At 39.0% G+C, this 25026-nt stretch overlaps 1 protein-coding gene across 2 annotated transcripts in view; it reads right to left on the bottom strand.

Moving 5' to 3' along the window:
* Window positions 1-25026, bottom strand: part of NDFIP2 (Nedd4 family interacting protein 2) — a 57041-nt gene that overhangs the window by 20805 nt on the left and 11210 nt on the right. For both annotated transcript variants that reach the window (XM_037059403.1, XM_037059404.1), the window contains exons 2-3: window positions 9499-9664; window positions 3677-3810 (exon numbers count right to left, since the gene is read on the bottom strand). In XM_037059403.1, the coding sequence (XP_036915298.1) occupies window positions 3677-3810; window positions 9499-9664 (300 nt within the window). The remainder of the gene's footprint in view (window positions 1-3676; window positions 3811-9498; window positions 9665-25026) is intronic.

The following is a 25026-nucleotide window of genomic DNA, read 5'->3' as shown; positions in this document are numbered from 1 at the left end:
AAGTATCCACCCACATGACATGAAAAATAGACATTTATTGAAGAATGTGTAAGATACAAGAAATATTATACACAGGACAATGACATCTCAGTGGCCTTCAAAGTAGACACCTTGGGACCTCATACAGTTCTCAGAGCATCTCTTCCACTGTTCAAAATAGCCTGCAAAATTCTCTGTTGGAATCACCATCAGCTGCCACGCTGTATTTTCCTGAATCTCATCCAGGTCTGAAATCTTTTCATTTTCAAACGTGATTTTAGTTTTGGGAAAAGCCAGAAGTTGTAGGTTGCCAAATCTGAGCTATAGGGCAGCTAAGTGACCTGGGTGATTTGATGTGTCGCCAAAAACCTTGGCACAAGATGTGATGCATGAGCAGGCACTCTGTCATGAGGAAGGTGTCGATCACCAGCTGCCCACAGTAGTGGCCGTTTTTGTTGTACTGCATCTCTACAATCTTTGCGTGGTCCCTGAAAGCTTTCTCAATCATCTGAATGGTTTCCACGGAGGAGTGTCCAAGCTTAATGCAAAATCTGATGCAGGTTCATTGCTCTACTCGCTCAGTCATTTTGAATGTGACAGCCACACAGTACACATGCTTACTCCACAGTGTCTACTGCCCCCACTGACTAGTATAGTGAAGTCATCCTTGTTCACACATGCACATTCCAGTCCACTCTCCTTGGCTCCCAGGTTACATGGATGTCACACAAACCATTCTCGTTACATTACCAGTGGCTGGGCTTTTTCCAGGCAGACCTCATATATACATACATACACACACACACACACACACACACACACACACACACACTCTCTCTCTCTCTCTCTCTCTCTCCCCCGCCCCCCGCCACTTAACAAGAAATGTACTAAAGATAATTCCCTGCAGCAACATTAATAAAAGCAAAAGATTAGATGCAACATAAACACCTATCATAGTGGACTACTGCGAAAGATAATTTTCCATGAGTCTCTTCATGTTTCTGCATGTGTTCCAGGTAGAGGCACTGGGTGCCTTTTCTCTGTACTATCTTTTCAAGGATGTTTATATGGCCGACTGCTCGGAAAGAGAGGGACAGTGTCTCTGTCCAGAGCAATGGTATGGGCGTGCTTATCTGCCATTAGAACGTACTGGGTTCACTAGACTCAGGGCTCTGCACTGTGCGGAGGCATCACACAGTGGTCTTTGTGCTGCCCTGTGGGAATTAAGGCTCAGGAAGCTGGCATGAAGAGATGCTAATACTCTGGTTGCAACTACTGATGTAAATAATAGTTTGTGTGTCTGACTCAACATTCACAAAACTGACAAGCTAAATCAGGCAACTTGAAAGTGGTAAAGTGTCAGATCACTCACAGTTCTTGGCAGACCAATAAAATAAAGTTGCTGAATATCTGATGAAATTCAAAAGTAATGTAAAATGTTTTAAAGAAAAAAGAATAAGCATTCTTAATAATCTCATGATGATCTCCCAAATATATTAAATGAAAATCATTTGTATAGCACAATGCCTTTTGTTTATAAAAATATACTAAGATATTAACACATTTGCTTGAAAATGTAGAGAACGTCTCTGAAAGTGTACACAAAACCTGTCACCATTTACTGTCTCTCATATTCGATGAATATTGATGAAATACACATTCCACATGAGACTTAACTTCTTGGTAGGTGGGATACATGAGTGTACATAAAACAAAGATGTTTGCCTTTCTGGGACCTATATTCCACGAAGGAGAATGAGACAACAATAAAGACATAATAAATAAGTTATTTATAGTTATTAAAAGGTGTAAATGCTCTGCAAAAAAAGGGGGGAGAGTTTAGGAATGCTTGCTCGAGGTTACGGGTGACAGTATTGAGCATGGTGGTGAAGAGGCCTCACTGAGATGAGCCTTGAGCACAGGCTTACAGGAGAGGTAAGAGTCAGCCACACTGATATGAGGAATAAGCGAGTGCCTCGCAAGGACTGTATATACAAGGTCCCAGGGATCGTAACTGGTGTGCTGGAGTGATTTGACTACAGTGAGAGAGAGAAATAGGAGGAAATGGGGTCAGGGAGTCCACTGCAGGACTTTGTATTTTACCAAGGGAACTGGGAAGTCTCCGAATTTTGCTCAAGTAAGTGGCATGACCTGATGGTACACATCTACATTATCTCCATGTCACATATACGCAACCTCAGTTAGGTGTTGATGTTTCAGTTTTGGGTTCCTGCTTGGTGAAGTTAAGGGCCCTGCCCAAGATCATATAATTACTTAAGTGAAGAGAGGAGTTAAATCCAGGAAACTGACGTTCTTTTCATCCAATCATGGCAGTTTAACTACATACTTTGCTTTCCTGAACACCATATTGCCTGTATTTGGGCAAAAAGAGTCCTTAAACTCTGCATTCATATCCAAGGCAATTCTCTTGTGGTAAATGCAATGAGTGGCAACAATTAAACACATATTAATAAAGTTTTATATAATCCCAAGTTAATTCAGGATATAAATACTGAAGTGTAGTATGAATCCCGCCCCCTGATAAACCTGTCCATGTGACGGCAAGGATATAAATATTTCACAGTTTTGAAACACCAGTGCAGAGATTTTATCACAGGACATCATTTTTTAAAAGAATTGATGCACAAGGATATTCCTTTCGAGGTTAAACCAGAAAACATACACACACTTGAAAATAGTCTAACTGTTCACTAGAGAGAACTGACCACTAAATTACAGTATACTGATTCTATACAATTTTATGTAACCATTAAAATGACAGAAAAATACTCAGAGAAAATGTTTAAAAAATAAAAATGGTGTCTGTACAATAATTTTAACCACATTAAACACTGACATTTAAAAATCCTACAAATGGATAATGAAAAAATACAATAAAAAATAAATAAAAATAAAAGTCCTAATATTGGAAACACACCAAGATATTTTAAAATGAAAGCTGTAATAAAACACCTCTGGTATTTTCTTCTTAATTCCCCGCACGGGCCAATGTAAAGAAGCATTCGTTACCTGTCATTTATTAAATACCAGTATGTCCCAGACAATAGCTATGTGCTGGAAATGTCCTTGTCCTAGAGTTGCTCACAATGTACCAAATACTAGTTTTTATGGCAAGAGACAAGTCACACACAATTTAAAACAAGTTACAAAAAAATGAACTCTACCCACTAAAGGTTATAAAATGAAGCTGATAAAAACAAGCCATAAAAGTTTTATCAAGTGATTTGAAATTCATGTTTCATAGAAATATTAAAAATGAGTTCATTTTGATAAATCTATGTAATTTTCCCATAATATACATCCAACCCTATACATGAAAAATATAAAGAAGTAAAAAAATGTCTCCAAGTCTGGCCACTTACTTTTCCTGTGAGAACAGATTCAGGAAATAGGCTTCAGCCCACCCAGATGAGATTCATTTACAAATGAACACATGGCCTCCTGTCATTTTCATGGTACTTGGCTTTACTGTGTGCTTCACAGATGTTTGTTTAACAAAAATAAAGGCAAGACCCTTCACCAACAGAAACATCGTAACTCGCTTCATTGCAACACTAGCTTTACTGCAACAGTCCCGCACAGAACCTGCACTATCTCCAAGGTATGACTGTATCCAAGTGCTACTCAGATCTTTTTGGTATCTGAATGCCCTCAAAAGGAAATAGAATTTTCTTACTCTTTGAGATGTTTCTGCGGCTGCGGCTGCCATTGCAGCAGCTTTTGCTTTCTCAGCTTCATCATAGGTAGGAAGAGAGGTAGCAACACTGTAGGGAGGTGGCACGGGATAAAATTCACTGTAAACTTCTGTATCTGAAGAAAACGAAGTAAAAAAGGATAGCCATTAAAAGGAACTATATAATCAGTATTTATAGCCAAAAGTATAATTTAATAATTTACAACAGGCCACTACAGAGTATGACTGCTATCGTAGTCCTATGCTATAAGGAATATAACATAGAAATTACTACTACAATCCTATATGTAATTTAGTCCCATATTATAAAGAAAAAGGACTGCTAAATATTATCTAAAGGGCTGATACATAAAATAAGCATCTTAAAAGTAGGATTTTGGAAAGGAGTGTAAGATAAGAGGTAAGCAACAGTGCTATTCTCAAATAATTCAATTTACTTGCCAATAATCTCAAGACAGAAACATCAGAAATAATAAACACATATAGTATTAACCATTTAACTTGCCATTTCATTAACGTTGGCAACTCAGAGGTCCAAAGAGTTCAGTGATTTCACCTGTATCACACAAACAGTGTGTGGCAGACCCCTGGGATTACCTGACTACAAAAATTCTGCTCATATAAGAGGTTAATTTTTCTGCATATAAGAGGTTTAATTGTCTACACATGTCAGTTTTCGTAACCGCCCTAATCTCATCAGCAAACTCAGTATTTCTTTGCTAAAAGATTGATGTTTAAATCTTGTTTACTCTTGTCTCTTTCTCCTCCCATTTTTCCCATATTGACCTATTTCTTTTTATGAATAACTTCTCTGATTTTTAAACTTTTTAAACTATGATCTCCACGTACATAATAATAGTAAGCAGAGACTGCTTATATTTTTTAGAAAACCAGTTACCACTTACTGCCGACATAAGTAATGTAAGTAAAATGATACAGGTCAGTTAGCTGGTTAGACTTGGGCCAGAATTACTGACATGAAAAAACAAGAACATTCTAAAAACAGTACATACCACAATGTTTGATGCTACTTCTGTGCTTTCTTCTATTATACCTACAGTGTTTACACTTTCTACCTTGCTTCATAATATTCTCTATCCTTATCAGAATTTCTTTTTTTTTAAGATTTTTTATTTATTTTATCTTTAGAGGGGAAGGGAAGGAGAAAAGGAGAGAAACATCAATGTATGGTTGCCTCTTGTGAGTCCCCTGCTGAGAACTGGCCTGCAACCCAGGCATGTGCCCTGACTGGGAATCAAACCGCGACCGTGTGGTTCGCAGGCCTGTGCTCAATCCACTGAGCTACACCAGCCAGGGCAGAATTTCTTAAATTTACAACACGACAACACATTTTTCATTAGCAAAATTTTTCTTATTGTGTTTTATGTACATAGGTTTTAAAATAAGTTTTTTAAATTAGTTATTTAAAAGAGCAAAGGATCTAAAGTTAGGTCATTTCTAATCTAATGAGAAAAAGTAGTAGTAACAATATAATACTGAATGTTATCTACCAAGATAAGTCACAAGAATCATAAATTCTTAGAAAAGACTAATTATTAGGATGTAAAAACACAATAAGCAGTTAAGTAAATAAATTTCTTTAGTTCCAAAGGCTACAGTAGAAGCAAAATTCAGGTGAAAATAATAGTTATGAATTTCAAGGCAGTAATAGTAAAATGACTTCTGAACAGGAATGAAGACCCATTGTAAGGATATTAGTGCTTTTATATTAACAACAGATACATAAGTTTTTGAAAAGTCTTAACGTCAAAGACAGAAAAAATATTCCCACCAGAAATAAATGAAAGGTGGGAAGAAACATTAAACTGCAACAGCTTACATCTTCACCTGTTAATTTTACTTATTTTTCCTCTTCTAAGGCAGTGGTTTCCAACCTGAGGATTTAAAGTCTGGGGAGCCTCAGCCCCACCTCCTCTTCGATTATGTCATCTCAACAAATCAGTTCAACACCAAGAGGTTCACTTCCTAATCAATAAAACTGACTCAGCAAGGCTATTACTTTCTATAATGGGATGAAACAGACGGGTATTCTAGAGGACTCTGTGAACTATGAAGCACTGTACAAATGTCACCTGTTACTGACATTGCTCTGAGATGCATGAAAGCAGCCATTAAGTGACCCATGGAAGAGCACCATGTCCTCAGAAAACTGGCACTCCCCGTGCGTATGACATAACAAGGAGGGGATCCACAATGGTGGTGGAGTCGTCTGAAGCTACACTAACTTCTTCCTAAGACAGACTAGAATTACAAATAAATTATAGGGAAAAAATCACCCTGAATAAGCAACTTAAGACTAGCTTGAAAGAAGCCATCTAACCAAGAAACTTATGGAAGAAGCCACGCCACACTCAGACTGGTAGGAAGTGTGGAGGCACGGGAGGGCTGGCTGGGCTCCCACCGCGAACAGCTACCTTATGGGGAGGTATTTCAGCAGCCACAGGNGTTACTGACATTGCTCTGAGATGTATGAAAGCAGCCATTAAGTGACCCATGGAAGAGCACCATGTCCTCAGAAAACTGGCACTCCCCGTGCGTACGACATAACAAGGAGGGGATCCACAATGGTGGTGGAGTCGTCTGAAGCTACACTAACTTCTTCCTAAGACCAGACTAGAATTACAAATAAATTATAGGAAAAAAACCACCCTGAATAACCAACTTAAGACTAGCTTGAAAGAAGCCATCTAACCAAGAAACTTATGGAAGAAGCCACGCCACACTCAGACTGGTAGGAAGTGTGGAGGCACGGGAGGGCTGGCTGGGCTCCCCCGCGAACAGCTAAGTTATGGGGAGGTATTTCAGCAGCCACAGGGGTTCCCCCTGAGAAGTGTGGGATCTAAATGCCAACCCAGGTTCCCCAGCCTGGAGCACCAGAACCAGGAAAGGTACTCACCTAACACCTGGCTGTGAAAGCAGCAGGGTTTCTGTGCACCAGGGAGAGAGGACTAGAGAATCAGACACCATCATGAGGGACCAACACACAACATTTCATTTGAATCCATGCACCCTGGGCTTCAGTTAAGGGAGGGCAGAGTGGACTAGAGACAAATGATAGTCTGGGCCTGGTGGCTCTGGGGAGAGGTCTGAAGGGTCAGTCAGCTACCAAGATCCTTGTGCTGAAATCATAACCCATACTGCATTATGCTAAGTGAAATAAGCCAGCCAGAGAGAGACAAATACCACATCATTTCACTCATATGTGGAATCTAATGAATAAACTGAATGAACAAGCAAAATAAGGAGATGCATGGATAGAGAGCAGGCTGACAGCTCTAGAGGCAGGGTTGGCAGTGGTGGATCATCAAAAAAGAAAAAGAAATTTGGCTGGTGTGGCTCAGTGGATTGAGTGCTAGCCTGATAACCAAAGGGTTGCCAGTTCGATTCCCACTCAGAGTACCTGCCTGGGTGGTGGGCCAGGTCCCGGGTAGAGGGTGCACAAGAAGCAACCCCAAATTGATGTTTCTCTCCCTCTCTTTCTCCCTCCCTTCCCCCCTCTCTCTAAAAATAAATCTTTAAAAAAGGAAAAAAGAAAAGAACTCACGCACATGGACAACAGTGTGGTAACTGTGGGTGGAAGGAGTGAAAGGAGGGGATAGAGGCAGAAGAGGGTACAAGGGGAATAAATGGTAATGGGAAAAAAAACACAGAAAGGAAGGAAAGAAGACTCAGACCCTAAAAAACTTACGCTGGTAGTTTTCACTACACGAAGATACACAATTCTAGAAATAGTCAGTTCTTATACTCCATTATAGTTATAAATGGCCTGTTAGCGCAGTTGTAGAAAATAATGCAGTAATCAGGGAAGATTCTAAGAATAACTGAACATCTAGGTACTAGGCTTAACTTGTTTTACAGGAAGAATTTATTTAACACTAAAATGCCATGCTACATTATCAAAACTCTATTACCTATTACTCTATTATCTATTTCAGATAATAGAAAAATGAGAAGCTTCTCAATTCATTTTATGTTGCGTCCATAATATTAAAACCTAAATCACACATATAGCACATAAAGTAAATTACAGATCCCACTAACAAAGCTGCAAAAACATTCATGACTATATCCAGAAGAGACTAGAATATGAAGACAAAAAGAATTTACTCCAGGAATACAGAGATGGATTAAAGAAAAAATCTATTAATAACATACTTCATTACATCAAAAATTGAAGGAGAAAAAGTCTAACTTTATGATAAGGTCCGAAAAAGATGACTCCAAGGTTTCCGACCTGCTGGAGACATTCGCGGAAATGAGGAAGACCATCGAGGACAATTTGGCACCGGAGGAAAGGGCACTGGGCAGGTGCGGTGTGTTTAAACATTAGCCTCTCATCTGAAACTCCTCCACTCAGAGGTGGGACATTTCTCAAGAGTCTTGAATAAGGAATAAATTTAGGGACTCATTTCTAACAAGCCAAATGTGGCAAATGTGACACTGCGACTTTTGAGGCAATGTCATAAAAGGTGATTTAGCTTCCATCCGGCTGTCTCTCATAATGCTTGTTTTCTTGGAACCCAGCCTCCATCAAGCGACGAAGCCCAGACACAAGAGGCCGGTAGAGGTGAGGGGGAAGGCCTCATCGGAGGCCCTAGGCGCAGCCTGAGTCAACTGTCAATCATGTGAATAGGAAAGCCTGCAGGTCACCTCCAAACCCAGTCGCCATCGGATGAAAATCACAGAGGACCCTGAGAGAAGACTGCTTAGAGCCCAGTCTCCCCTAAAAACCATGAGTATTAATAATAATAAATGATTGTCATTTTACTCCAGTAACTCTGAGGTGTTTTGGTACACACTTAGCAATGGTAATCACAACAAAGAGACTACAATTTCACTTTTAGTATCTTCCATCATTCATATGTATCAAGTATTAATAATTTTTTTAAAAATCTAGGATAGTAAATTCACTGTACTATATACTCTGGAAACTTGTAAAATAATGAAGAAGGGCTAGCCCATAATAAATTTTGGAAAGCACCAATCTAGCTGTTAAATCTTATGGCCAAACAAATAAAATTGATATAAATCAACATAAAAACTGCATCAAACTGGGTGCTGAATAAGCACATTAATCAAATAATATTATATACAAACAGGAGTAAGCCTTTATTAATTTAATTAGTGAGAATACCAATGTGAAGATCATCTTCACTAAGTACATGAAGAAGCAAACAAATGTGGTGTAAAAAATACTGGGTCTCTGACACAGCCCATGTGGTCTAGATAAAATCCAGACAAGCAAAAATGACAACCAGAGAAAGCTAGCATGAGTCTGAGGGAGGTAGATGACACCATAGAGTAAGAGATCAGAAAGATGATACACTGTGATGGAAGTTTTTTACATTAAAATGTTTTCCAATAACTGATTTTTAAAATATTTCATAATAAACATATAAAATATTTAGAGTTTATTTAAAATAGTATACAAGATCAGATGAAAAACACTCTAATGATTAGTGTTGCCAGGGAAAAATGCAAACTGTGGTCTGAGAAATAGATGAGGGTAGCTCTGGAATGACTGAAGGATGAGCAAGCAGCAAGCAGGAATCAGTGCCTTGTGTCCAATTACTACCATGTGTATGGGACAGAACCACATTCATACCCTATACCACATTCTCACACTTACCACGAACAACACCTCACTTTGTGACTATATAGGTAGATACACCCACACGTATGTATATATGTGTGTGTACACAAAACCATACTGGTAAAAAACTGAGGAACAAAAGCCTGCACTATCAAAAACACTGTTAGCTGTTTCACAACAGACACGATACCTGAAGTCGTCGGTACCTCCACGGTGATGCTACTGTAGGGTGGCGGGGAGGGGTCCGTTTCGAGCACCAGCGCCGCGGGAACAGTCCGCACGGTCTGCGGTGCTGGGGCTGAGGCCGATGGCTGCTCCGCAGCAGGTGATTCTGAATTATCCTCTTCGTTGTGAAGCTAAGAGAACAAATGATACAAGAAATATTCATGTGATTCTATTTTTTAAAAATTGACACTCATTTTTAAAGATTGTTTTGGGCAAAGGATCATTTTTTAGCTGTAAAGAAAGTAAAATAGCATTTAAAAAGATGAACAAAAAACTTTAAAGAGACCTAATCAGTCACTAAAAACTTCAGAATTTTTAGTTTCTTTACAAAAAGAAGTTCAAATTGTAAGAATTTATAAAGAAAAAAGTCATGATTACAATAGATTCTGATTAATTCAGTCTCAAGAAAATACTGTCTACCATACATCAATCACTGTCTATTACAAAGTCAAACCCTAATGATACAATCACAATACCAAGTAGGCACGAGATGCCCTGGCTCCTGACCGGGCGGCACTAGCCCTGGTGTCACAAAGCGTCCCCCATGCTTCCCACTACAAGGTACCCAGGAGAAGTCCTGACTTAGTTATCTATAATGATACTTTCAGAAGGAAAATGTTAGATGAGCAAGAAAACGCGAATAAAAGTAGCGTACAGATAGACACTAAGCAGTAGCAACTAAAACAAATAACTGAAGTTGTCAAAAAGAGTAAACCACTTTTCCAAACTACTATTAATACTGTAAAATGCAGATGAATTATGCTAAAGAGAAAAATCCTGTATCACAAAACAGCTCTCCTCTAGTTCCTCACACGTTAGCCTCCTTAATACATAAATGTGCTCCCCAGAAGGACCTGCTCATTTTTAAAGCCTGTCATGATTTATTCAAATAACTAAAGTAATTACAGGTACTTTTGCAGATGACCTCAGAAACAAAGCTCTGGAACCAGTAGAACATACCAATTTATTTCACCTGCTCTACCTAAACCTTCAGTTTCATTTTTACAAAATTATAATTGATAGTGAACATTTGACACATGCCAACAGTAAAACCCAGTAACTAAGTTAACAGTCTCTAGCACTATAGCACAGAACTTCCATATTCACTTTTTCCTTCACTCAAAAGTATATTTATTCTCTTCATTCGATATTATTTTCTATTAATTTCAGGTATACAGCATTGTGGTTAGACCATCACCTCACCTCACCTCAAAGCATTCCCCCCAATATTCCTAGTACCCCCTTGGCACCATACACACAGATTACAATATTAGTGACTATATTCCCTATGCTGTACTTTACATCCCCGTGACAGTTTTGTAACTACCAATCTGTACTTCTCCATCCCCTCACCTTTTTTGCCTAGCCCCAACCTCCACCCCACCTCTCTGGCAAACATCAGTATGTTCTCTGTATCTATGAGTCTGTTTGTTTGTTTGTGCATTTAGACTGTTCTTTAGGCTCCACAAATAAGTGAAATCATATGGTACTTGTCCTTCTCTGACTGACATTTCACTGAGCATAATACCCTCCAGGTCCATCTGTGCTGTTACAAATGGTTAAGTTTCACCGTTTTTCAATGCCTCAGTTCCCTTCAAAGTAGGCTCCTTGGAACCTCACATACTTCTCCCAATCACCATCAGCTGCCCTGTTGTATTTTCCTGAATCTCATTAACAGCCTGAAATCGCTTCGCTTTCAAAGGTGATTTTAATTTTGGGAAAAGCCAGAAGTCACAGGGCACCAAATCTAGGCTGTCACCATCTAGGCTGCAGGGGGGCTGAGTCACCTTGGTGATTTGACGTCAGATGATTATCTAGCAAGGCTAGTGTATAACTAGGATAGCCACACACCTGTGGATCCCAGGACAGTCCCACTTCACACCTACTGCTGCAGGGCCCCCCTCAATTTAACATTCTCTCCACCCCTTTCATTCCCAAAAGCAGGGGTCCCCAACCCCTGGGCATGGACTGGGGCCACACAGCAGGAGGTGAGTGGGGCAGGTGAGCAAAGCTTCATCTGTATCTCCAGGAGCTTCCCATCGCTCACGTTACTGCCTGAGCTCCGCCTCCCGTCAGATCAGCGCGGGCATTAGATTCTCACAGGAGCTCGAACCCTACTGTGAACTGCACAGGCGAGGGACCTAGGGTGCGTTCTCCTTATGAGAATCTAATGCTGATGATCAAGGGTGGGGCTGAGGCGGTGATGCTGGCGCTGGGGAGTGGCTGTAAGTGCAGACCATCATTAGCAGAGAGGGTGGGCTGCACAGAGACCCTGGTAAATCAATGGCTTGCAGACTCATACAGTGCGTGACAAGTGACAAGCCTCATCTGGTGGCAGGCTTTAAGTCAGAATCTGACACTTAGTCCGCACATGTCCTGCCCATTATTTTATTTATCACTTCCGCCTGCACCTCTCTGCTGCACTGCATACTTGTCTCAGTCACTGTTTGGGTGAGCCCACATGACAACCCTGGCCAGCCAAAAGGAGTAAAAAACAAATGTCACTGAAGAGCTCCTTTGCAAAGGGCCAAGACCCAATGATAAGATACCAGAAGACTCTAAGATTGCCACAAAAAGAAAGGTGTACTTAAAAGACAATACTTAGAATTCTACTTAAATTACAGGATCATTGCACCAGGTGCTTCACATTCTCCAAGCCTGCTATGTATAATATGTGGCAACCAGCTACCCATCAAAGCCATGAAACTGCTTCACCACATGGAGACCAAGAACCCTGCAATAAAAAAAAAGCCGTTGGACTTTAAAAAAAAACAACGTGAACATGGAAACATGAAGAGAAGCAATTATTGAAGGCCAGCATTTCATCAAATGTGTCTGCACTGAGAGCATCATTCTTAGTAGCTAACGTTGCTAAAGCTAAGCAGTCCTATACTATTATTGGTCAAGAGTTGATCCTACCTCATGCTAAGGACATTTGTCGCAAACTTTTAGGACAGGCTACAGGTCAAAGGGTGGCACATGTTCCTCTTTCAGCTCACACGGTAACTAGATGAACTGATGGAATAGCAGATACTGAGGCACGGTTGTCAGAGGATTAATGAGTCACTGTGGCACGCAATCCAGGGTGACGAGTCTACTGATGTTGACAACAGGGCACCAATGCTTGTTTCTGTGCGCTACATTTCTCAGGAGGATGTGTGTGAGGACATGTTATGTGCGCTTTTTTGCCAGCCAACACCGCAGCTGCAGACCTACTCAAGTCTCTGAATGATGACGCATCAGGAAAGCTGCACTGGCCATTCTGTGTCAGTATGTGCCTGGAAAGAGCGGCTGCCACAACGGGACCACTTTCTGGTCTGACTACTCAGGTCAAAGAGGTTGCTCCTGAATGTGAGTCTAGGCACTGTGTCGTCCATAGAGAAATGCTGGCTAGCTGAAAAACGTCACCTGAACTTAGCAATGTTTCGCAGGATGTGATTAAAATCATCAACCACGTTAAAGCACATGCCCTTAACTCACGTCTGTTTGCTTAGTTCTGTGAAGAGATGGACGTGAGCACACAAATCTTACGCAGAGAAGCGAGATGGCTTTCTAAGGTAGATCACTGGACAGTTTCTGAGTTTCGAGAGCCACTCCAGAGATTTCTACCAGAAAAACAGTCACAACTGGCAGCACATTTCAGTGACACAAAATGGGTCATACAACTTGCTTATTTGTGTGACATATTCAACCTGCTCGATGAACTAAGTCACTTCAGGGGAGAATGACAACAGTGTTCCAGTCGGAAGATAAAGTGGCTGCATTCAAAGCCAGACTGGAAGTACAGGGTGACAAGCGAACACTGGGAATTCTGGCATGTTTCAGACATCAGCAGACATTCTGAAAGAGACTGAGCCAGGACCTTCCTTCTCCCAGCTGGTGCGTGATCCCCCGTCTCAGCTTTCTTTAAAAATAAATAAAATCTTAAAAAAAAACAAAGATACTAAGATGATAATTAAGCACAGTATCTAATTATGAACTAGATTCTACTCTTAAAAGGGAGGGTTCTTTATTATAAAAGGCATAAGCAGAAAAAGGGATGAAGTATGTTTCTAGTTTACAATGTTTCCATGTTATTTACTTTGATAATTACACTGTACTTTGAGAAAATGTCTTTGTTTTTAGAAAACATACACTGAAATATTTAGATGTAAAGGGATAACATGTCTGCCACTTACTTTCAGACGTTTCAGAAAAAAATAAAGTGTGACCTTGGCTCAGTGGGCTGAGCACCACCCTGTACGCTCCAGGGTTTGATTCCTCGTCAGGGCACATACCTAAGTTCTGAGTTCAATGCTGGGTCGGGGCTCATGCAGGAGGCAACCAACTGATGTTTCTCTCTGATATCGACATTTCTCTCTGCACCCCCCCTTCCTCTCTAAAATTAATAAAAACATATCCTCGGGTGAGGATAAAAATTTTTTAGTATATAAGTAGTATGTATGCATGTATATATACTATATATGTATATAGTATATGTGGGGGGAGAGAATGAATCACAAAGCAAATATGATAAAATGTCAACATTTAAGGAAACTGGGTGAATACTATATAGGAATTCTTTACTATTTCCCCCACACTTTTCTATAAGTCTAAAATTATTTCAAAGTAAAGTTTAAGCAAAAATAAAATATATGGTAAGGAAGTAGAAAAATATATTGTATAAAAACAGATACCTGGAAATGCTACGATCCAGCTTCTAACAAGTTGCACTCTGTTGCTTAGTGGAAGCCCAACATGATCATTAAAAACCTGTATGCCTTCGGTTACTTTTCAAATTGATTTTTCCACTTTTAATCAAAATCCAGTTTTCCTTGGATGGCACACTACACTCCACAAAGGCCTCTCAAACAAGAACGTTAATCCTGGCACAAAGCCCCCTTCCTCTGGGAACAAGAAAACAAGGAAGATTTTCTTGAAGCTGCTGATTCTAGATCAAGAGCCTGTCTCTTTCACACTGTCTATACAGCCTGCCAGACCCACTCTCATCCTGATCTGATTAATATTTGCAAGGGTTCAAACAATCCGCAGTGAAGAAGACTTACAAGCCAGCTCTACACCCCCAATATTACCTCCTCTATCTTAAATCCTACTATATGTAAGATGGGTAAGACCAACTTAACACCTCAACTGTGAGAGAGGAAGTAGTAATATCCAGAGTTGAAGGGTCCAGTAACTATATCAGTTCTTCCCTGACCTGATCTAGAACTGCTTCTACCGGAAGATATTGTATTTCTACATTTTACTTCCAGGTCACAACCTCCTGGCTTTTATCTTTCTCACTCCCTTGCTTGCATTACGTCTATTCTTTGGGCTCTCCATTTGCTGCCACCTGGTTACTTTCTAGCCAACGTGCCTAGACTACTAAGTGAAAACCTTGCAGGACACCCTCCATTTCCTAGTTCCCACACCCTCTGTCCCATCTACCCCACTGAGGCCCAATTAGAGACAAGTCTACTATCTCCTGGTAGCGGGAGGAAAACACGTCCATAACTGTGTGGACTGGTGCCAAGACAAATTTAATCTCCATCCCAGCTGTGCTGTCAGAACCAGTCACCACCACGGCAGGTGTTTCAGCTCCACTGCTCTCCTATTCCCCACTTCCAACCATGAAACTCTTTTCCTACTTCAGAGGAAAACAGGTTTTCAAGCAAAAATTCCTCCAACTTATCTCCCCCCCTGCATCTCTAAATTTATCATGATGGCATCCAGCCTGACTTATAGTCTTTGCTCCTAAATGCCAGACAACTGTACAGAGAAGATCCTGCCTCCCAAAGGATCCCTTTTCCTTTAAATAACATCTCTCCTTTTTCTCCACTAACTTCTTTCTCTCTACCCACACATATACTCTTGTTCACACCATACTTAAAAAAAAGAAAAAAACCTGCCCCCTAGCTAAAATAAACTTTTCTTAGTACTTTTCAACCTATTTCTATCCCTCCCTCTTTCCTTCAGTGACAAACATCCTAAGAGAAAAAAATATATATCTATCATCATTCTGTGCACTTCCGATGCTCATTTCCTTCCTAATCCATTACCATCCGGCTTTCACTTCAACAGCTCTTGCAAAGAACATTGACCTTTTAAATTGTTAAGTCCAAAAACCTTTACTCAGTCCTCACTCTACGAAAAATCTTTAATACAGCCAACACAGTTGAGTTGAGTGTTCTAACTGGTTTGTCCTTAGCTTCTGGAGAACTGCCCCCCCCCTCCCTTGCCTCCTACCTTTGACTATTCACCCTGTTCCTTTCACAGGGGCTCTGGATATTCCTCTGCCAACTCTACTCTTACCTAAAACTGAACCCAGAGCTGTGGAGACTACNATATCTATCATCATTCTGTGCACTTCCGATGCTCATTTCCTTCCTAATCCATTACCATCCGGCTTTCACTTCAACTGCTCTTGCAAAGAACATTGACCTTTTTAATTGTTAAGTCCAAAAACCTTTACTCAGTCCTCACTCTACGAAAAATCTTTAATACAGCCAACACAGTTGAGTTGAGTGTTCTAACTGGTTTTTCCTTAGCTTCTGGAGAACTGCCCCCCCCCCTTCCCTTGCCTCCTACCTTTGACTATTCACCCTGTTCCTTTCACAGGGGCTCTGGATATTCCTCTGCCAACTCTACTCTTACCTAAAACTGAACCCAGAGCTGTGGAGACTACCCCCAACACAGAGACCAGAGAGAACTAAATGGTGTATTACTGGTTTCATTTGCAAGGGCATAAGCCAACTAATTCCATATAATATTGTTTAAGTTACAATTACAAGCATTCTTCATCTAAAAAATCAGTATGGTGAACTGTCTTGTTTGTTTCATTCTTTTAGATGACCAAGTAGTTGCTGTACATGACTAGAAAAGAAGGTACTCTGATGCCAGAAGCTCTCATTTAAGATATAGATCTACCACCTCCTAGCTGCATAACCTTGATTGGGTCTTTGAGCTTGATCTTTCTGTAATGCATTCATTTTCATTCAGTCAGTCAGTTATCAATCAGTCACTGCACCAACTTTACTAAACCACTAATATGTTGTAGCTACTATATTCAGTGCAGGAAATAAGATACAAATCCCAACCCATCAAGCTCTAGAACTTCAAGCTTCTAACAACTAGGAGCTCAGAGGCAAGGGCTGCAGCATGGGGAATAAGGAAAATAAAGTTTACATATTCTATTACAGGTAGATCAGGGAGCCAAGAAGGACCAGGCCTGAAATAACACCTTTCTTCAGAGAAAGTTCTGTTCTTCCCTCAGCAAACAGAGACGCTAAGAACAGAACCCCCAAGCAAAACTAAACACAGTAGTATCAATTCCCAGGACATGCTGTTGATGATTCATCCAGGAAGCAGAGCAAATGCCAAGATGCCACTGCAGGCAACAGTTGGTTGAAGGGCTCATCCATCAAAGTGTTATATGTCATAACAAGCCCTCAAAAGTTGGCTGATAAACATGTACACATAAGCTGAGTAAATTCATGACATCAGAAACAAATACAGAACACACACACATTCTGTTTCTCTCAAAAAGTTAGCAATCACAAGCCCATATATATTTATTCCTGTATAAATGACACTAATTCTCCTATTACAATGACCACTATAATGCCACATTTCTAAAGGTATTAGTCAATATGAAAACAATGTTACACCAAGGTTTTCCATAAAATTTGACAGGGCTGGCATTTTCCAATAAAAATTTATACAGGTGAATTCCATTACTGCACTGATTTGCTCTAGAAGCAAATATGCACGAGATAAAAATACAACCTGTGCCTCTGAAGAAACCACAGGAAAAACAGTGTGCAGAGAGAAGCTGAGTAAGTAGTTTTCTAAGGAATTCGAATTCCAATTGTCAGCACACATAATAAAACAAATTTAGCCCTGCCTGGTGTGACTCAGTGGATTGAGTGCCGGCCTGCAAACAGAAAGGTCGCTGGTTCAATTCCCAGTCAGGGCACATGCCTGGGTTGCCGGCCAGGTCCCCAGTTGGGGGCATGAAAAGAGGCAACCAATCAACATTTCTCTCTCTCCCTCTCTCCCTCCCTTCCCCTCTCTCTAAAAATAAATAAAATAAAATAAAATAAAGAAATTTACCAAGTAGTCTTAGAGGAGGAAAAAACCTGGCAATGTAAGTTTTTAACTTCACATTTTGAGAGACAATTTTGCTTTAAATAGAAACCTTTATTTAGCATACTTAAAACTCTGAAAATGACATGGAAGTATTTCATTATACATTAATTTTGCTTTTAACAAGGGCAATGAAAAAAGCACTATGTAGGATTATGTACAGATAAATGGGAAAAACCAAAATACTGGCACCGATATTTCTGAGCCTATTCAATCACTAACATTGGACTAAGAATAAGCAGCATCCCGATTAAGTACACCGGCATCGTGTACCCAACATTTCTAGATCCAAACCTAGGTCCCAGCACTTACTCTGTAACCTGCAAGAGCCTCATTTTTATAATCTGTAAAATAGGGTCTATTTTCTCATTTAGTTTTTATAAAGAGCACAAAAATGAACACCTGTACATACTCAGAATGTCTGATATAGTAAAAACCTAATAAATAAAATGTTAGTTTTTTTAAAGCATTTTATATGTATCATCTACTTTAGTCCATAAATAGCCCTCTGAGGTGAGTAGGATAGAACAAACTTTAAATAACCGAATTGACACACCTAGTTGGGGGAAAAGAAATATTCAAATCAGGTTTTACTGTCTCTAAGTCCAGGCTCTTTCTTTTCTGTTTCTTTTTTAATTTTGAGAGTACATTTATTAAAGCTGGGGACAGTGAAACAAGGAAGGGCTTAGGATAGAAGCAAGAGGAGACCGCCTAAGTGGGGCTGGTTTGGCTCCCTAAAAACATTATAGGAAAGAACAGCTGAGGTGGGGCTGTTTTTAGCTCACTGAGGAGTCAGAGAAAAGGAGACAGGTTCAGGGGGTTAGCCCAGGACAGGCTGCCGCTGCCCACCGCTCCCCTGGTTGCAAGTCTCATGAGATCCCTTAGAGTTTAAGAGATTCACGCCTGTGGGGAAAGAAGAGGGGAAAGGAAAGGACACGGGCGAGCTCGATAAATTCAGGTTTGTTCTATTTCAAGATGCTGCCAATAAAAATGTACATGTAGTCATCTACTCTGCCACAAGACTACCTTTATGATTACTTCTGATGCTGTAAGTATACTACACACACATCTTCACACATATAGATATAGACACAGATATAGATATNGAGAAAAGGAGACAGGTTCAGGGGGTTAGCCCAGGACAGGCTGCCGTTGCCCACCGCTCCCCTGGTTGCAAGTCTCATGAGATCCCTTAGAGTTTAAGAGATTCACGCCTGTGGGGAAAGAAGAGGGGAAAGGAAAGGACACTGGCGAGCTCGATAAATTCAGGTTTGTTCTATTTCAAGATGCTGCCAATAAAAATGTACATGTAGTCATCTACTCTGCCACAAGACTACCTTTATGATTACTTCTGATGCTGTAAGTATACTACACACACATCTTCACACATATAGATATAGACACAGATATAGATATATGTGTGTATATATATCTATATCTATATGTATCTATATATACACACATATATCTATATCTGTATATCTAGATATGTATATATGTCTATATATGCACACACATATATCTATATCTGTGTCTATATCTATAGATATATATAGTTTATTTATCATTAGAGGGAAAGGGAAGGAGAGCAGGAAAGAAATATCAATGTGTGGTTGTCTCTCGCACATCCCTTGTTGAGAACTGGCCTGCAACCCAGGAATGTGCCCTGACTGGGAATCAAACCAGGATCCTATGGTTCACAGGCCCGCACTCAATCCACTGGGCTACACCAGCCAGGGCACTACACACACACATCTTTGAATGTATCCATCTACTCTTCTTCAATGCTACTACTCTAACCTAAGCCATTATTATCCCTTACCTAAACTACTGTCATAGCTTCCTAACTAAAGTACAGACACTGACATTTGGGAGGCCCTCTGTGAAAAGGCTGGATTACCAACAACTAACGTAACACTGAAGCCCACTAGTCCACAAGTCAAAAGCACGCAAAGCACAACTCAGAGTACCTAAAAAGGCAGAGAAGAAACCCAAATTTGAAAAATAAAAATAAAAACATCTCCAACAGGAAAGAAAGACAAAACAAAAATATTAGGAGGAAAGTTAATGCAGGGAGTAGAAAAACAAAAATCTCAAAATCTACAGTTAGCTCAAGTTCCAGCAGGACAGTGTAGGCCCCTGCAGGCCAGTCCTCCCACTGACAACAAATATAAACCTGGAACAAAATACAAAAAAATGACTACCTATAGCATTCTAAACTTTTAAAGAAAACAGGGATGTAGAAAGAAGTTAAAACCTTAAGAAAAGCAACTTGCACAGATAAGAGTTTCTCCTTTATATATATTTTTTCATTTCTCAGCTTTGCTCTGAGGTACAACCACAGCTAAGGAGAGAAACCACAGCCTAGGTTGCTAAAACCCCAATAAAAACCTTGCTATTTCTAGTCCAAGGAGGCATGGAATGGAGCCTGGAGAGGGCAGAAAGTGAAGGGCAATCACTAACCCTTGAACGATGCATGTGTAGGACTTACCCAAAGTAGATCGGTAAAGCTCCAAGAATTAAGCTTAGATCTGAACCACTGAACAGTATGTGTGATAGTACTAGAATCGGAAGCTAAGCCGACAGCCTCTAAAACAAAACATCTACATTCTCCAGAGCATCACAGCACAACACTCAGAAGATGCAGGATAAAAGCAAAATTACTAGAAATAAAAAATACTAGGAAATATAAATCACTCACCAGGGAAAAGACAATCAGGAGATGCCAGTTCTAAGTGACTCAGATTATAGTCACAAGAATTTCAAAGCAGCATTATTGCTATTCCAGGAAGTAAAGCAAAATTACCTTGAAATCAATGAAATGACAGGGAATCTCAGTAGAGAAATAGAAAACAAAAAAAGAAATTTTGTAATGAAACAAAAAATGTGACATAAAAAAATCCAATGGATGGGATCCATAGTGCAATGGGGCTGACAGAGGAAAAAGCCAGTGAATTTAAACTGATAGAATCTAACCACTCTAAAGAACAAAAAAGATTTAAAATTAAGTAAACAAAGAGCTACATGAACTTTTTAACATTTAAGGAATCTAAAAAAACAAACAAACATGTAATTTGAGGCTCAAAGGAAAAAAAAAGGAGACTAAAGCAGGAAAAATGTTGAAGAAATATAATATTCATTAATTTTCCAAAAGACTAAAAAGGAAACAAATTTATAAATTCAACCTCAGTGAGGCTAAAACAGAACAAGTTCAAAGAAAACCACACCCAAGGCACAACAGAATAAAATTATTATTAGAATAAAATTTCTAATAATGGAAGATTTAAAAAGTTACTGAAAGCAGCCTCAGAAAAGCAATATATTTTATATAGAGAAACAATAATTCAAGCAATGACACCCTTCTCAGCAGAAACCATGGCTGCCAGAAGAAAATGAAACAAAAAAAGCTGAGAGAGAATACCTAAGCCAACATGTATCTATATACTGGAGGAATAAAGGCAAAATAAAGACATTTCAGGTAAAAGTAAGATAAGAGAATTAACAGCTGATCTGTAGTTTAAGAAACAGTAAAAGAAGGTCTTGGGGCTGAAAATATTTAATAGAGAGAAATGTTTCTTCAGAAACGAAGACAACACAGGGAGTGATAAAAGTTGAGTATATTTTAAAATTTTTCCTCTTTATCAGGTATTGTGATCCCTCCTACTTTGTTCTTCTTTCTCAAAATTGCAGCAGCTATTCGGGGTCTTTCCTGGTTCCATATAAATTTTTGAAGTGTTTGTTCTATGTCTGTGAAATATGCCATTGGTACTTTAATAGGTACTGCATTGAATCTATAAATTGCTTTGGGTAGTATGGACATTTTGATGATGTTAATTCTTCCAATCCATGAACACGGTATATGTTTCCATTTATTTGTGTCTTCCTTGATTTCTTTCTTCAGTATTGTGTAGTTTTCTGCATACAGGTCTTTTACCTCCTTGGTTAGGTTTATTCCCAGATATTTTATTTTTCTTTTTGCTATATCGAATGGTATTTTTTTCCTGATTTCTGCTTCTGCTGCTTCATTATTGGTATACAAAAACGCCTTTGATTTCTGGATATTGACTTTGTATCCCGCTGTTATGCCAAATTCATTTATTAGTTCCAGCAGTTTTTTGGTAGAGGCTATAGGGTTTTCCATGTACACTATCATGTCATCTACAAACAATGCCAGTTTTGTTTCCTCCTTTCCAATTTGGATGCCTTTTATTTCCTTTTCTTGTCTGATTGCTGCAGCTAGAACTTCTAATACTATATTGAATATAAGTGGTGAAAGTGGGCAACCTTGTCTTGTTCCTGATCTTAGTGGAAAAGCTTTTAGTTTTTGCCCATTGAGTACGATGTTGCTGTAGGTCTTCAACTGTATTACAAGGCCACTGTAATCAAAACAGCCTGGTACTGGCACAAAAACAGGCACATAGACCAATGGAATAGAACAGAGAGCCCAGAAATAAACCCAACTCTCTACAGTCAATTAATATTCGACAAAGGGGGCAATAACATAAAATGGAGTAAAGACAGCCTTTTCAACAAATGGTGTTGGGAGAACTGGACAGCTACATGCAAAAAAATGAAACTTGAGCACCAACTTACACCATACACCAAAATAAATTCAAGGTGGATAAAAGACTTAAATATAAGCCGTGAAACCATTAAAACCCTAGAGGAGAGCCTTGGCAAGAAAATCTCAGATATTCTACGCAGCAATATTTTTACTGATACGTCCCCTAGAGCAAGGAACATAAAGGAAAGAATAAACAAATGGGATCTCATCAAAATTAAAAGCTTCTGCATGGCTAAGGAAAACAGTATCAAGATACAAAGAGAAGCAACAGCTTGGGAAAACATATTTGCCAATGATACCTCAGATAAGGGTTTAATCTCCAAAATATACAAAGAACTCATTCGGCTCCACTCAAAGAAGACAAGCAACCCAATCAAAAAATGGGCAGAGGACTTGAACAGACATTTCTCCAAGGAGGACATACAGAGAATCCAGAGACACATGAAAAGATGCTCGATATCACTAGCTATCAGAGAGATGCAAATTAAAACCACAATGAGATACCACTTAACACCAGTCAGATTGGCTATCATAAACAAAGAAACAAACAACAAGTGCTGGAGAGGTTGTGGGGAAAAGGGGACTCTAGTTCACTGTTGGTGGGATTGCAGACTGGTACAACCACTATGGAAAACAGTATGGAATTTTCTAAGAAAACTAAAAATGAACGTGCCTTTTGACCCAGCAATTCCACTCTTGGGAGTATATCCTAAGAACCCTGAAACACCAATCCAAAAGAACCTATGCACCCCGATGTTCATAGCAGCACAATTTACGATAGCCAAGAGTTGGAAGCAACCTAGATGCCCATCGGTAAATGACTGGATCAAAAAACTATGGTACATTTACACAATGGAATTCTATGCTGCAGAAAGGAAGAAGGAACTACTACCCTTTGCAACATCATGGATGGAACTGGAAAGCATTATGCTGAGCGAAATAAGCCAGGCGGTGAAAGACAAATATCATATGATCTCACCATTAACAGGAATCTAAACAAACCAAACAAGCAAGCAAAATACGACCAATGACACTCAAATATGGAACAGGCTGTCAGGGTCGAGAGGGGAGAGAATCATAGGGGAAAAGGGAATGGACTCACATGAACAAGTATAAAAGACACATGGACAATAACTAAGGGTGGGGGGTGGAAAGGGGAGGGAGGCGGGGAGCATGGGGTGGGGGGCGGGCAGGGTTGGGAATATAAGACAGAAACCTGTACTTGAACAAGAATTAAATAAAAATTATATTAAAAAATAAAAAAATAAAAATAAAAATAAATAAAAAAAATAAAATGTTTCCTCTTTAGTATTTAGAAATGTGTTACTATTTAAAACAAAACTGTAACACAGTTGGGGTTCTGAATGAATGTCTACATAATGCATATGACAACGGTAACATCAAGGTGGGCAGAGGGCACAGAGACCTACAGGGTTACCAAGTTCTGCATTTATATGAAGTGATGGCATTAATGTTAAATATACAAACCTAACTTTGCACTCTTTATTGTCATCTTAGCAAGCAAAAAATAATGTAAAGACAAAAATGGCAATGGAAATAGGGCAAGGACAACTGAAAAACAAATTTTTTAAATCAAATGATCCAAAAGGCCACAGGAGAGTAAAAAAGAGGGGGGAAAGCCCAGAAAACAAATAATACAATGGCAGAACCAATCCTATCAATAATTACATTAAACACAAACATTCCAATTAAAAGCCAGGGAGGGATATCAGAATGAAAAAAAAAAACAACACAAAAAACAAAGCAAACCTAACTACATGCTCCCAAGAAAGACACACTTAAAGGATTCAGACAGGCTGTAAGTAATGAACAGACAGACGTGCCATACAAAAACAAGGCTAGAATTGCTATTTTGATATTAAATAAAACAGACCTAAAGACAAAAAACACTACCATAGATAACGAGGGAGAATTTTATAAAAAGAGTGCCTCAAAATTTAGGAATCAAGAAATTGAGATATTTAAAGGCAGGTAACTCCACACACAGTGTAGCAGATTTTAACACCCCTTAGTTAGCAACTAATAGACTACCACAAAAACAAATATCAGTAAAAACAAAGCTAAGAACAATGCTATGAATCAACTTGATCTGACATGTCTAGAATACTATATCCAACAATGGAAGAGTATATAAATTTTACATGCACACAGTATATCACCAAGATAAATATAATGGATCATAAAACAAGAGTAAATAAATTTAAAAGGAATGAGAGTATAGTGAATATATCATTCTACCTCAAAAAAATTAAATTTGAAATGTTAAAAGATTATCTTAAAAAATTCCAAGTAAATGGAAATTTAACATATGTCTAAATAATGTATGGTTCAAAGAAGAAATAAGAAAAATTAAAAAAACATCTGTACTGAAAGCAAAAATGCAACATATCAAACTTTGCAAGATATAGCGAAAAAAACTGTTACGTGAATGTTTATATTAGGGAAAAATGATTGTATCAGGGGAAAAAAGTCCAAAATCAATGACCAAGGTTCCACCACTAGAAGCTAGAAAATAAAAAGTTAAGTAAGCCACAAAAAAAGGAAATAGTAAATAAATGTGGTAAAAGCAGAAATCAGTAAAAAATAGACATTTAACAAAGACAAAAGCTATTCTTTGGAAAAAATAAACAAAACTGACAAAACTACAGCTAGCCTATCAAAGAAAAAAAAAATGAGAAAGCAAATCCCTGAAAGAGGGGTTACCACCAGACAGACAAACACTAAAATGGTAACAAGAGATTATGAATTTGATGCCAACAAATTCAATACCTTAGTTTAATTTTA

This window comes from Sturnira hondurensis, unplaced genomic scaffold (genome assembly GCF_014824575.4).
Source record: "Sturnira hondurensis isolate 20B ecotype Veracruz unplaced genomic scaffold, ASM1482457v3 Scaffold0010812, whole genome shotgun sequence".
In the NCBI taxonomy this organism is placed as follows: domain Eukaryota; kingdom Metazoa; phylum Chordata; class Mammalia; order Chiroptera; family Phyllostomidae; genus Sturnira; species Sturnira hondurensis.
Note: the sequence above shows the minus strand (reverse complement) of the source record. Positions and strands in the feature narration are given on the sequence as shown.